Source organism: Culex quinquefasciatus, chromosome 3 (genome assembly GCF_015732765.1).
Source record: "Culex quinquefasciatus strain JHB chromosome 3, VPISU_Cqui_1.0_pri_paternal, whole genome shotgun sequence".
NCBI classification, from domain to species: domain Eukaryota; kingdom Metazoa; phylum Arthropoda; class Insecta; order Diptera; family Culicidae; genus Culex; species Culex quinquefasciatus.
In genome coordinates, this window is record NC_051863.1 from 189,015,382 (window position 1) to 189,030,680 (window position 15,299).

The following is a 15,299-nucleotide window of genomic DNA, read 5'->3' on the forward strand; positions in this document are numbered from 1 at the left end:
ACAAAATGCGAGTGAACATCGTTTTTCTTCTCTTTATTGGCTGTGCACTGCTCGTGGAGAACTTTTCGATACGTAAATATCCTTTCTGTCAAATCAGCGATTGCAAACTTCCCAGCAATGCTAGCTTGGCTTGTGAAATTTTGAACATCACGAACTCCGCAAATTATTACCAACCGACGTATAAAACCGATTCCTTCATTGCCGATTCAAGTCACTTGTTCAACATGATCTACGACCTGCAGGGAACAGGATGCACTTATGTATCATTTGGAAGCTATTATTTCTCATTTGTTTTAGCATGTGAGCCTGCCCAACCTTTCCGCTTAGGTTTTGCTCTTGACAGATCAGAGCGTGGAATTCCTTGCTTAAAGCAGCTTGAAAAGTATGACGTTGAGAGGAAAAAATGTGGGCTTTTCGCTCATGAGCAAATTCGATTGACTTATGATAATGATCTGCTCAGAATTGAGGATTTGTCAATCAACGGGAGTTCTTTAACGATGCGCGCTGTTAACCATTCACGTAACAACTGCAGCTGCTCTAAAGTGAAAGAAATTAGCGAAAAACTTGTCAAGTGTTCGAGTAAAAATATATCCATGCCGCAAATTGCACAATTTGAAAAAAGGCACTTTCAACATTTAAAAGAAATTGAACAACGACGCAAAGACAACATTGAGAGAGCTTTTTACGGGTGGACGTATGTACTCATTGTTATTTTTGGAACACTGTTGGTAATTGCATGTTATTTGTCTACCTCCAAAAACGTGAGTAATCAGTGTAAAGGGTTAAATATTTAAAGTTTTTTTCTGATGTAATTGTTCCTATTTTGTCTTTTAACATTTTTGTCTTATTTCGAACTGCTGTATTGACACTATTGGAATAAACGATGATGATATAACTCCAATTGAACACATGTAAAATATATAATTAAAATGCCATTCACAAATAAAAGGTGTTGCTGATAATTAACTTTAATTTTCTTAATAAAAATCATGAAATTAATTAACAAACTAAGAAAACTCCCTCTAAGCCCAAATTTGGCATACCTTGCCAGCAAACTTGGTATGCACAAGTGCCATTTGGTTGGCTGCAGCAGTTGGTGAAAAAAAGCAAAAACTTCAGCATCCCACTTTTCCAGGAACGGAAATTTTCCCACCACACCAGCCATAAGTAAAATTTCGAAGCGTTTCGTGCACCTTGTTACACCGTAAGATGGAGTCCATTTGAACTTTTAACTTTTATTACAGTAAACGTGTTCGAATCAATTTCTCAACTGTTGGAAAGCTCGTTATTTCCACTAAGTTTTTTATATTTTTTCCAAAGAACTCCAAGGGACGATGGCAACAATGTATCGAAACTTCCAACCACCTAAACTGCATTTCGGTAGCGGTAGCTGCGGTTACGCTCTTATTAGATGGGAAGTGAAAATGTATTTCGTTAGCTAGTGCACTGCCAAAACTTCTCCCATAGCACACTGCCAAAGACTCGAAAGTTCAACCGAGCACACGTGGCCGCATTAGAAATTATATCGCATAAATTTAACACCGCACTGCTCTTGGCCTCCCAGGTGGATCTTCAAGTGTTTGCTAGTTTAGTTTTGAGCCATGTAAGGTTGCAGAATAATTTTTAAAATTAATTTTTATTTGGGAAGCTTTCATACTTATTTAATACGTCGCATTGAAAATTCAAGCTAGAAAATTTAGCTTCCATCTAGCCCGGACTATTACGGTCAATTTTCTCACCACATTGGGCCCGTGCAAAGCCCAACTCGCAGGGATTACACAGCACAGCATTGACCGCCGATGGGTGGTTTTGCTGGTGATTTCATTAGTATGCTTCGGTTGCAATTCTGGCACTATCATGAGATTGGCTATGCTACACCTACCGCTACCCACCCGGAGTTAGTTTAAGCCGTGTGTTAAGTCGACCGTAGAGTTAACACGATCACGAGTTTAGGCCTGTCAGGTGGAAGTGATGTGGTGTTGCGAGCAGGTTGTAACTTAGACGTGGAACGTGTTTTATTACAATGGTGTGCTTTTTCGGAGGTCCATTTTTGAATATTTGGAGGAGAGTCCTTTGTAAAAGTAATTGTTTTCCTTCAATTATGAGTCAAGTCGGGAAATCAGTAAAAAATCGGGAAGTCGCCAAAATCTGTCAAAAATAAAAAAAAAGTCGGTAAAAACAGGAATCCCAAGCATACATGTTTAAAAAAAATTCTAACTCTTGCATAATTTTGAAACATCTTGTACAATTTTCAAATTCACTCAATTCTCCTTTAGTAACTAACTTTCACTATTTCAGTATATTTGAGAATGAAAAGTCAATTTAAGACATTAAAATCTAGATAAAAATCGGATTAACATGACACATATTTTTAAAGTAATTCTTAAGAATCAAAAGACTTTGATTAATTTTTGTTTTTTAAACCAGAGGTAAAATTAAATTTAAATCAAGAACAAAGTTAAAGAAAAACTTATTTGAAAAAATAGTTTAATTCAAACGATTAGTGAAGTTATGATTTTGTTTTATTTAGCTACCTTGATTGAAAAATTTGGAAAAAAAAACTTGAGTTTGGCTATGGTTTTTTTTTTTGTAGTAAATATTCTTCAATGTTTTACTAAATTAATGAAGTATTTTCAAATGTTATTTTTCCCAATGTTTCCCTAGATCTTTTTGTGAGTATGGGTGAATTACTATGGATAAAACAAGATTTTCAGTTAATGAAAAACTAGCATATTGGATTATAAAAATTGTCTTTTTGTGAACATGAACAAAAAACTTGAAATTGCTTAAAAAAATAAATCTAAGAAATTTAAAATTAAATTACACACCATTAAAACGAAACAAGTGAATGCATCGACTTCTGACTAAAACCTAGTCACCAAGCTGTGGTAGCCGAGGCAGTTAAGTCATTGAGATGGTCGGTTAAAGGTTCCTGGCTCGATTCTAGTAGTTGGAACTTTTGAGTTTTTTTGACGGATTATTTTTTTTCTAATGAGCTCGAGGACATATTCTATCAACCACTTTGAGCTGTATTCGTTGAGTCCGTAAACGGTACCATTATTCTCACGGCTCGAGGCCATGATTTTTTCTGAAAAAAAATACTGACAACTTGATTTATAAACATTGATTCAAAAATTCAATATCCGAATTTACGAATTTAAAGGGAAACTTGGCAATAACATTTTTTGCAAACTAATTCCTGCATATTTTTTTCTAAATACTTTGAAAGAAAAATAACAGTAATCACGTATCTTTATTCTTTTCAAAATAAAATTTAAAATACAATTTTACACTCAGTTATCTTTAACTTTTTGTCATTGTTTGTATTCTTAGACTTTCGATTATTTTTCAAAGACTAGTTGTTTATGTTTCATCTTCCAATCACAATAATAAGTGCAACCATCTTTTCTTTATTTTTCAATAATTATGTGACAAAGGTCTGATTTATTTTGATGGTTACTAAAGATTTTATTTTATAAATATGTTTTTGTTAAAAATCATAATCTAGATAAGAAATGCCTACCAACTCTTGAAGAGCAAAAAATCCGTACACTTTGCCGATATAACTCCATGGTATAGCAAAAACTGTCAAGAAATTATTGAGATAAATTTGGGATTTGGTAATTTAAAAAAATAAAACTGTGTTGTTTTTGTAGCTTACCAGTTTCACTTTGCTATCAGAATGCTAATGAATTGCACATTTTTAAACATTCTCAAAACAAATCGTGATTTGTTGAATCAAATCTTCAAAAGTTTACGGAATGTCAAGTATGCTTTTACGAATATTCAATGTTTTCATGAAAACATTCTTAGATTTTTTTGAAAAAGTCGGTTCTGTAAAGATGTGAAAAACAATATCTTATTCGTACTTTTCAAAACAAACTTTTTTTTGTGTAAATTCAAATATTTCACAAGCTTTAGAAATCCTTCGGATCTTTTATTGGATACGTATGTTTTGTATGGAATTTCTAAAGAACAGTTAAATCAAAATGTCTAGTTAGCAAAAGTTTTGGTCAAATAAAAAAAAAACAAATTAAATAAAAGTTCTTAGAATTCCGTACAAATCCGTATTATGCGAAACATTCAAAAATTCCGGCCTATTAAAAATCCGCGAAGAGAGTAAAAAATCCGTACAGTGTGTAGCCTTAGAAATGCTTAAATTTTAGTTTCTGCAAAAGTCGGCAAAAGTTGGGAATTTGAAAATGGGATTTGAGTGGTCACCCTGCTGATAAGTCCTGAATAAAAAAAATGCTGCCTGCAAATCTTTTATCTATGTTTATGAATTTTATGAACATTTTTCCGTAAATTATTGCATAAAATGTAATCAAAAGATCGTCTGATATTTTTTTGATAAAGTGCACCGTTTTGAAGTTACAGTCCAGAATCGATTATCTGAAGTTTCGTTTATCCGAATATTCAATTATCTGAAGTTCGATTTTCCGAAGGTTTGTATGAGACTTCGGACACACGAATCATGATCAAAATAAAATGCTTATTTTATTATTTTCAAGCTTTCAATATCAACTCATGTTTTGGGACTCAAAATAGTCAAATTTGAATTTGAAATTGTAAAAAAATGCTTTTTTTCAATATTTGATCACCGTTATTTCGGCCGCAATCTTGGATTTAAACATTCTAAATCACTTTTTTGTAGTTTAGGAGTCTTTTTTTAAGCTCATGAATCTAAAATAAGAAGAAAGTTTAGGAAAGTTTTTTTTAGAAATGCCCATTAGGGTGCCCAGAATATGGGATTTTTTTTATCAATACCTCGCTCCACAAGCTTCCTTGAGCTATTTTAGGACTCTGGGCCAAATATGGGAACAATCGGTAAACATTTACCCATTGATATTCGAAGGTGAGGTTTCTATAAGAAAAATCGATTAAATGTATGGAAAATCATTTTTTTTCACGGTATAGTCTGCACGATGCGCTACTTTCAAAAAATATTCCCAAAAGTGTGATTCTCGTTGTAAATTTAATGCTCTACAACTTTGTATAACATACCAAAGCTGTAAAACTCGATCCTGAAAAGTTTTAGCGATTTAAAAAAGTCACTTTTGTATGAAAATTATTTGTTTTCACCAACTTTAGGCTCGAATATCAGTGGGTTAATCTGAACCAATTTCGCTCATAATTTACACAGATGCTTATAATAACCCAAAAACCCGTTTTTTGCTTGTGGAGCAGGAGGTAATATTTTTCTGGACACCATAATGTCCATGTCCAAAAATAAAAAATAAACCAGAAAAAAAGCTTTTCTGAGTGTTGCCTAATAAGCATTTTTTGTCACCCATTCGGGAATCATATTGTTTTGTTTTTTCAGTAAATTTTTAAAAGAATTTTTAATGATCAAGAATAACATTTTGAAGAGGTCGCAAATACTCATATTTGACATTTTGAAATGTTGGGCTGGATTTTAAATTACCAAATACTGTTTCATAAAAATATAAAAATGAATAATGAAAGAAGGCATTTTTCACCAAATAGAATATAAAAATCCAATTCGAATGATTGCATCCAATCCAGTTATTTCCCAAGAAATCAAATTCCACTTCGCAGAACAAACCAGCTAAAAGCTCTGTTTACTGTTTGCACAAACTCAATTCTCGCCGGTCCAGGATAAAGAAAAACTAGAACGGAGGGGGGCATCAATGAAAAAAAAACACCATCAATTAGCACTCTTTTGCCCGGCTAGGCGGGGACTGCCTGCCTGTCCAAATGAACCCGCCAGAGTTCCGCTGTGGGGCCCGGTGTACACGGCCGGCCGAACAGCAACGTGCAAACATTTAAATTAAGCGATCCGTTTACCGAAAAGCTTTTACCCCTTCCATACCAGTTGGGGGAGGAATTGTTAGGGTGGTCAAAGGTTTAAGACATTTTTTTACAATTTTTGTAATAGTTTAAGTGTTGCTGAATCATTATTATTTTCAAATGAAATTCAAACAAACATAAATGTAACTAAACTAAGGGCACCCTTCCGGTAGGAGCTTTCACATTCCAAACATGATGGTCAAAAAGGACTCACTGAAACAACACCTTTTCTCACACTCCAAAACACAGTTTCAGTGAATTTTCCCATAGGTAAACACGTGAAACGCGCTGAATATTTACTTTTCATTATTCATGTTTCCGTTCCGGTTCCATGGGGACCTCGGCCCTCGGTTGGACATTCCCAGCGTTTTTTGACGGATTTTTTTTCCAGTTTGCTGACACAATCTCACACTTTTTTCACTCCCAATTTCTCGTTCCAGGTTTCGGCCAGAGCATGCAAACGACCAGTATGGTCCAGTCCGGGGTCCATCAGCAGCAACCGTCACCGGTTAAAAAACAATTAAGTCCCGATCATCCGAACCCGGCCCTGCCAATCACGGAGGTAGGTGTGATATGCCTCGCTTAGAAGTGGATCAAAAACATTTTTTTTTGTTTGCTTCGGGAAATGAAATTGCTCAATTTGCATACAAGAGCCACAACTTGAAGAATAATTTCAACAGCTGGGATCTCCCAAGAGTGCGCCTCGGATAATTAGTAGCAATCGGGGGAAAGAACGTTGTTTTTCGCCTTCGCCAGACCATTTTTTTCTTCCTGCGGTTTTCCCAAGGATTAACCGCAGCAGATCCGCCCCCGCGGATGTGTCCCACCATTAAGAGCTGGTGTGGCGTTGTGGCGTAACTTTCCCGCGCCAGCGTCGTCCGTGATAAGCTTATAAATTACCTCATTAATATTAATAATTGCCCTTTAATTGTGGAAGAAGCTCCTGCGGCTGCTGCAACCAAGGCAACCAAAGTTGCTGAAATGATTGTTTTAGAGGAGCAGGGCTGGAATTATGCTCCTTGTGAGGGTGTGAACCCGGCATTGGATATTCATTGGCTGAGGGTGTTGGGGGCTGCTTTTTCCACGTGGGGACCACTCCTCATTATGCATTCAAATGCTCCTGGCTGAGAAATGCAAATATAATCCCAGATTTGCGGGGTTCAAACTCAGTCACACTTGCTAATAATGATGCTGCGGCAGTGGAGGCAAGTGTCAGTCCACGAGTTAGTTGCCTGTTTAAACAGGATTACAGTGCAATTTGGCTTCACATTCCAGGGAGTTGAGCCTGTGGCAACCCGTTAATTAATGGCGGGAAAAAAACACCCGAGGGAAACTTTAATCAAACTATTCAGTCCGTGACCGCACGTGGTTGGCTTTGGGACAGTCGGTGGCTCAGAACAGCCATAATCCGACGAGTAATTAGTTTTGAAATTATGCACGGTTTAGTCACACATCTGTGCACATGGGGGATCTCATAAAAACCATTAATTTCAGCGGGTATGAATATTTTATTTCAATAATAAATTTAAATCTGATACACCGAATGCATTAAATTCAAATTCCGATCGTAAAAAATTCAAATAAAATAATTAAACACATTTTGTATTAGTTTTCCATGTTGCACCGATTGTTAACATCCCAATTTAAACTCAGGCCAACTTTTGACCAAAAGGGTTACAGTAAGAATCTGCGGTTGACAGAGCAGCGAGTCAGACGTGCGTCCCTCACAAACCAAAAAAGTGCGAGTTTGTTATCGGGGCTGCGAAGCGATTGAAATCGTTAAATCGATGCCTTTGATTTTTGGCTATTTTTAAGTCTTCTAATGGATAAAAAAAATAAAATAAAAAATGGATTATTCAGAAGGTCTTATGAACGTATAGCAGAATATAATTTTACAGAAATATAAAAAAAGATTTCAAATACAATTGGAACATTGTGACGACCAGTGCATCGTTTTAGTTAGAAATGACAAATTCAAAAAAAGTCCAAAACAATTTTACATAATCATCTAATAAAACAGAAGTGGTAATAAGGCCATTGTTAATTTTAACTCCCCCTTCAAAATTTTGGCAAAAAACCGGGGCAAATAATTATACTAAAAATAAAAAAATCAGGAAAAAACTTGTTTTACTGGTTGTTAAGCATTGAGAATTGCATTTCCAATGCATTGGGCATTCTTGGTTTTTTTTAATTTCTAATTTTTTTATTGTTATTTTATTTTTTTTTGAATTCCTTGATTTCTTCAAACGTTTAAAACTTAATTGAATCATTTGAATTTCATTATTAATTTATTTCCTGATTTTACAAATTTTACCTTGCAGCTTCCTGAAATTCTTGGATTTCATTAGAATCCTCATTTTTATTTATTTTTTATTTTTAATAAATATTTATCTATTAACTTAAGGGTTTTAATCTTATTATCTTACATTTTTTAATTAAACTCTGTCATTTTTAAACTATGGGATTAGCTTTAAATGTATAACTTTTTGTTGGAATTTTTCCAATTAACTTGGATATCTAGAAGTTTTTAAAATGATTCATTTTAATTTCTAAATTTTATTAAATTATTAGAATTTTCCGAATTAACAAACAAACATAACACCTTGTTACAAAGTACGCTTAAATAACTTTTTTTATTAAACATTTTTGTTATTGACTTTTTGAATTATTTGTATTTAATGAAAATATTTAATTTTCTCAAATTTCTTCAATTCCTGGAAATTTAAAATTTCTTAAATTTCATGAATTTTTTTTTTAATTTCTTAATTTTTTATTTCTTTACTTTATAAATTTCGTTGTATTCTATATTTCTGCTTACAAACAAACATAAATCCTTTCGATAAAGTACGCTTGAATTAATTTTTTTGATAATTTTAATTTCGTAGGTTTCTTAATAATTGTTTTATTAAAATCATGAATGTTATTATCTAATAAAAATTTATCGAATTTTACAAAATTATTCGATTTTTATTCAAATTTCTTTAACATTATATATTCTTAAATTGCACCAATTTCTCATAAATTTAAGAATTTTTTTGAATACATTTAAATTTTGAAGAGTTCTTGAGGGGGCAAAAAGAGGGGGAAAATAAAAAAAATATCATCAAAAAAGTCGACCCTAACTGAGACAAAACGCAGTAAACAAGAGCCGCCTATCACCGTTCCATGGTGCTGGGTCAACCTGATTTTACTATAAAAAAATGAGTCATACCACAATATTCCTATAATTGGTTGCAGTCGTTTCAAGGCTCTATAAAAAAAAGTGCAATCAAATGAAGAATCATTTCTAGCATGTTTGGATTAATTTTAAAATCTTTGGAATTTTGTTGAATTTTCAATGTACTAAACCACAAAAAGCTTCTTTTTACAAAAATTTGTTAAGTCAATTCTTACATCTTTTTAAGACTGATAGTTGCATATCAACTGTACAGGTTTATAATTTATTTTCCAATGTTTTTTTTCACTGAAATGTTGAAATTCTAGCTTGTAATTAATTTTTTTCTTTTCATTTTGATTAATATCATGTTATAAAAAGCTTTTGGGAAGTGACCAAGCATGTTTCTATCAAAACTTTTGCAATAATTTGGTAAAAAAGGAAGAATTTTCAAATTGGGCGGAATTCAATCATTGAGTCTTCAGCCTTCCAAACATACAAGATTTTCCCCAATTAACATTCTACATAGTTTTGAGATTAAAACTATTTTTTTTTCGCCCAAATTTGATTCCAGATAATGGTAATAAAATAAAATATTATCATATCGTTATTTATTTTTGCATTAACATGCAAATCAGTAAAATTCATTACATACAAAAACTTTAAAAATTAAACTCCACGCTTACCCGTCGATTTTGGGAATCAACACGGATCCAATATTTTGGACTAGTCGGCGCCACTGATTGTCAAACTAAAGACAATGTTATGTGACTTGAATGGATTTAAAAAATATTTACGTTTAGTGTACCTAACAAAAACAAACCATCCACATTAACGACCCCCGGGTCTTTTGTGGTCTCTATTGCAAGTTTCTGCTCGAACCTAGGAGTCCGAAGGCTTGAATGGGGAGAGCACCCAAACCTCTTTTTACTCCAAGGAACCTTCCACCCCAGTGTTTGAACTGACGACCTTTGGATTGCGAGTCCAACCGCCGCCAGCGATTCCACCGGAGTAGGCTTGGTTTGGTGTGTTGTTTGTACTTATGGCATGGAGACAATCCCTACACCTGGAATGACTTAACGGCCTAACAACTAAGGCCGGGACCGACATTTTACTTCCTCATCCGATGGAAGGTTGCAGCAGATGGCAATCGAACCCAGAATCATCCGCTTACAAAGCGGACAGCGTAACCATTCGGCCACGCACTGCCACAGTGTACCTATCCTTAAAAATTGGTAAAAATTGTTATAGCTGATTGAAGAATTATGCAAAATAATGTATTAAAAAGGTATTTTTTAAATTCTAACCTTTTTTAAGGAAAGTTTTTTTTAAATAATGGTCCCCGTGAAAATTGCAATCAATATAACAAAACTTCAGTTTAGAGAACGCAAGTACTGTAAAAAATAAATCAAATCTGCTCAAAAGGGTGACATGAAAACACACAAAATGACATTTTGAAGTTTATATCAGTAAAACTTTAGTTTCATTTTAGTGTGTTAAATTTGTGCTTCTTGAACACCCTCCAATCGTCATAATTTAATTGAAGTGAATTTCCGGTAACATAAATTTAAAAGAAAATTTGCATTGACCTGATCAAAATATTAAATTAAACAACTAAATAGTGCAAGATTTTTAAAGTCGATAAAGTAGAATTTTAAGAAATATGACATTTTTTAATCTAAAAAGTATGTTTTGGTATTGAGACAAATTGAGAATCGTGTCCTGAATTCATTCACCACTCAAAAATCGGTGTGTCCAGCCAGCCGTGACCTACCAGTGTGGCCAATCCCAAGAGCTGCCGAACCCTCATTATTTGTCCTTTTACTTCCTTGGGCCGCGGGCATCGAGCCAAATGATAAAGCTTACCCAAAAATGTGAAAATAAGGAAACCGACACACACAATCGCACATGTGTCGTCACCAAGAAAAGCAAAAAACGGATTATCTAAAGCAGGGATGTCCCTGGAGATCTCAGGATTCTGTAACAAAGGTTGGAGTTATTTGAAATTTGAAAAATGTGTTCAAATCAACGCTAGTGCAAAAATTCATGCTGATTGAAAAAAAAAACAAGTTGTGTCTTCCTAAGAATAAAGAAGCTTGGCGGCCAAAATCTGTTCGTCGAGATCTCTGTTTGCCAATATGCCGAGGGAGCGTACCGGGGGGGAGGGGCTCCTATTTGTTATTAATTTGGCCAATTTGGGACGATATCCGGTTCCATTATCGGTCAATACGAAAGAGATAGCATGGGTGGATGAAGACTAAGCTCCCGGAGATTGTCGAACATTATTTGCGAAGGACTGATGGTGCCATTAGAACAACGGTCATTTTTTGGAAGCAAAACGGTGGAAATTATGCTTGATAAAATAAGTTGCAACCACAAAACTGTGGATTCCTACCTAACCACTACATTTGGTTTCTATTATCATTGAAAATTGCTCGAAAATCCCATAAAACGAAACTCTTAACTCATCCCCCTCTTATTCTTGTCCAAACTAATCCCAAACAGAAGCAATCACTTTCACGAGGCAAAACTTGATCTTTTGTTCGTGTGGGGAAGCTCTTCCCCGTAAAAACCCCAACCCGGGCAAACAACTAATGGATTCAGATCAATATTTAATTGAATTGAGTTGCATCCAGCATCACAGCTCATGGTGGGGGTTTGTTCTACGAGCGGCTAAAGCGCTTTTTCTTCTGTGGTGAGAGCTTAAGTTCCAAACCCAACCCAGAAAGTGATGAAATCGAGAAAGTTCTCCAAGCTGCGCTGTGTGGGGGTGTATTTGTGTCTGCATTTGAGAGGTTATGGTTAGAGACCCTAAATAGGGAGACTGGTCTAAGCTGGCTAAATCGATCTGGCAACGTATGTTTTGAGCTTGGCAACACTGATAAGTTTTGCTGGGCGTAAAGGCAAATGCTCGTTTGGATACGTCAAACTCGTGTCTGTTTGGGTACGTCAAATTCACTTCGACCAGTCTCCCTATTTAGGGTCTCTAGTTATGGTGCAGCTCATCGATGACAGTTTGAAGGGGGTGTAGTTTGTGCTCTGGTGTTGAGTTTAAGGACTTTGTACTTTGTTCGCAGTTTGATGTTTTCATCGAGTTGCTTTTGTTTGTGTGGGTGCAGTGCACACTTGGCATTGTTGTTTTGTATGAATGGACCAACATGTGCACTGGGGGGTTTTGAAGTGCAGTTCTAGTGCTGCTCAACTTTAGCCATTAGCCGGATATAATCTGTTCACCCTAGAATGGTACTTTTGGAAGTTCTTGTTTGCTGGCTCACCGATTTTTGATTGGAATATAGGAAATGTATTATTGTTTAAAAATAAACCAGTCTGGATTCTGGGAGAATTCAAAGATAGCATTATCTTGTATAAAAATATATTTACTTTTCTAAGGATAGAAATTAGAGGTGGGCAAAACTACTCTTTTTAGGAGCCGCTCATTTTCGTTCGCTCACTAAAAGATCCGCTCTTTTAAACGCCTCTTTCGCTCTTTTTCAAAATTTGGACAAAAAGGAATTTTTTTAAAAGAATCGAATGATTTATAAGTTTTTTTTTTCAAATTGGACTTTTATAAATTATTTGATAAAACTGAAAACGAGAAGATGCCCTTGAAAACCATAGGTCTTGGTGGTCTCTATGTCATGATTTCTATTCGATTCTTAACATTCGAGTAATTAAATGGCATCGAAACATAAATCTAGGATGCTGGAATTTTTATTATTAATTTTAAAATTGCGTTTATTTCTGCAAGATATTTTATTTGGAGAAAATATTCTGTGAACTCTTTTCTACATTCTGATTTAATAGATGAAGTCTATAAACGCTAATGTTAAATCGGACAAAAGGATATTTTTTTCGAAAATCTCTCAACTATTCAGTAGATTTTTGGTAATATTTTAGAAATTATGCAATTTGAAATGCACAAATTTGTATTGCGGTAATATTTTAATATACAATCAACTGTACAATAACAATTTCATTTCGTTAAGAAAATCATATACTTTTGGATTATTTTTTATAAGCATTGAAATATTGCATTTTCAATACTCAAAAACATACTAAATGCTACATTTTTTGGAAATTCGATAAATTATATTTAAAACAAAAATCATGCCATCTTGAAACGGTTCTTCCAAAAGACCGGAGTTTAAAAAAAAACCGCGGTTCTTTTTTTGTGAGCCATAGTTCTTTAGCTCTTTTCAGTGAACCGGCTCTTTAAGAGGCTAGCTCTTTTTTTGCCCACTTCTAATAAAATTGAAACCAAAAATTTAAAAAATATCACAACAAAATATCATAACCTGTCAAAAAACTTAAAATCTAATCTAATCTAATCTATGTAGCGTTTGAAGATTTGTTGATGTAAGTTGGAGAAGAAAGAAGAAATTTTAAGCATTCTGGTTGGTGTAAAGCAGATCAGAGTTAGTATGTTGAGCCACTGAACGCAGCCCATCATCTCACCCTCACACACAACTAGCTGTCAAACCCGATCACACCACCACACGGACGTGGTTTCCGGTCCGGTCGACAGTAGGCGAGAGCAAAACTTGGAAGAGAGCGATGCACGAGACGAGAGAATGAGGGCCGTGAGAGCTTTGCGGGGAGTTCGGCTCGTCAGCCGTCGGGCTCGGCCAGTTCGTCCCAGCCTGTGCTAGCGTCTAGACGCACTTTTGCGGGAATTTTTGCGCGAGTCGACGAAACAAAAAAAGGTTTTAGTCGGGAGAGGTTTGTGACGCCGGCGGAACTTGCAATCGGTTTTCATTCCGGGTCAGCTACGGCGGTCATCGGCGTTCACTAAGGGACCGGTAGCCACGCGCACTACCAGGAGTTTGTTCTATCTCCGGAACCGGAAAAGCTCGGCTCAAACCCGGGGCAAGCGCGTGCGGCGGGAGGCCGCGGGCACAAGGCCGCGACGTGGTCGGTCGAGACGTGGCGGCGCGAAAGAACTGGCGGCGGGGCCCAGAAGTCTGCCGGTATCTGGAACGTGCGGAGTTCGTCGGACGCGGAGTGGCCAGCCATGAGGCTGCGGCGCGGCGCGGAGAAGCAGCAGGGGGAAGAGGGTGAGAGATGGCGGAAGGAAGAAGTGTGCTAGTTGGTCAAAGAAGGCCTTGAGAACCACCAAAAGTGAGGGCGAAAAGGACGCGAAATACATGTTTTTTCTAAGATAAGCGCGAGTGGTTTTCTTTTTGTCTATGAAGAGAAACAATTCTTTGTAACATCTAATCTAATCTAATCTAATCTAATCTAATCTAATCTAATCTAATCTAATCTAATCTAATCTAATCTAATCTAATCTAATCTAATCTAATCTAATCTAATCTAATCTAATCTAATCTAATCTAATCTAATCTAATCTAATCTAATCTAATCTAATCTAATCTAATCTAATCTAATCTAATCTAATCTAATCTAATCTAATCTAATCTAATCTAATCTAATCTAATCTAATCTATTCTAATCTAATCTAATCTAATCTAATCTAATCTAATCTAATCTAATCTAATCTAATCTAATCTAATCTAATCTAATCTAATCTAATCTAATCTAATCTAATCTAATCTAATCTAATCTAATCTAATCTAATCTAATCTAATCTAATCTAATCTAATCTAATCTAATCTAATCTAATCTAATCTAATCTAATCTAATCTAATCTAATCTAATCTAATCTAATCTAATCTAATCTAATCTAATCTAATCTAATCTAATCTAATCTAATCTAATCTAATCTAATCAATCTAATCTAATCTAATCTAATCTAATCTAATCTAATCTAATCTAATCTAATCTAATCTAATCTAGTCTAATCCAACTGCAGCAACTAATGGTCCGATTTTTATTGTTGACACTAGAGCGCCCAACGCATGTCCAACTTACACGGACGCCCAAGCCTCCCAAAAAAGGTGGAACGGTAACATCAACCCGCTGGTTTTCGAGCTTTACTCAACCAATCGGGACGGTGCTTGTTTCTAGTGATTTGTAAGAATGTCTAAATGATCCTAAAGTTTTGTAGAACTTGATTTTAACAAATCTGTAATTTCTGCGACCGAAAACATCGTTTAGCCTTTGGGATTTTTTTTTTTGCGCGCGAAAAAAAAGTTGGAACGATGTTTTTGATCGCAAAAATTTCAGATTTAATCAAATAATGTTGTGCAAAGTTCAAGAATTGTCTAGACATCCTAACAAATCACTGGAAAGAAGAATCATCTTGATTGGTTGAGTTATGCCCGAGAAATATCGAGTTGAAGTTAACGCCTTGGGCGTTGGAATGTTAAAATATGAAACATTCTTGAAAATTTCTGATCTTTTCGAAAAAAATGTTTTCAAGTTTTATGAATCA

The 15,299-nt window shown here is 35.1% G+C and overlaps 1 protein-coding gene across 4 annotated transcripts in view; it reads left to right on the forward strand.

The window, feature by feature from the left end:
* Positions 1-15,299, forward strand: part of LOC6051597 (rap guanine nucleotide exchange factor 4) — a 356,238-nt gene that overhangs the window by 244,403 nt on the left and 96,536 nt on the right. For all 4 annotated transcript variants that reach the window (XM_038266004.1, XM_038266005.1, XM_038266006.1 and 1 more), the window contains one exon: positions 6,252-6,373. In XM_038266004.1, coding sequence (XP_038121932.1) covers positions 6,252-6,373 — 122 coding nt within the window. The remainder of the gene's footprint in view (positions 1-6,251; positions 6,374-15,299) is intronic.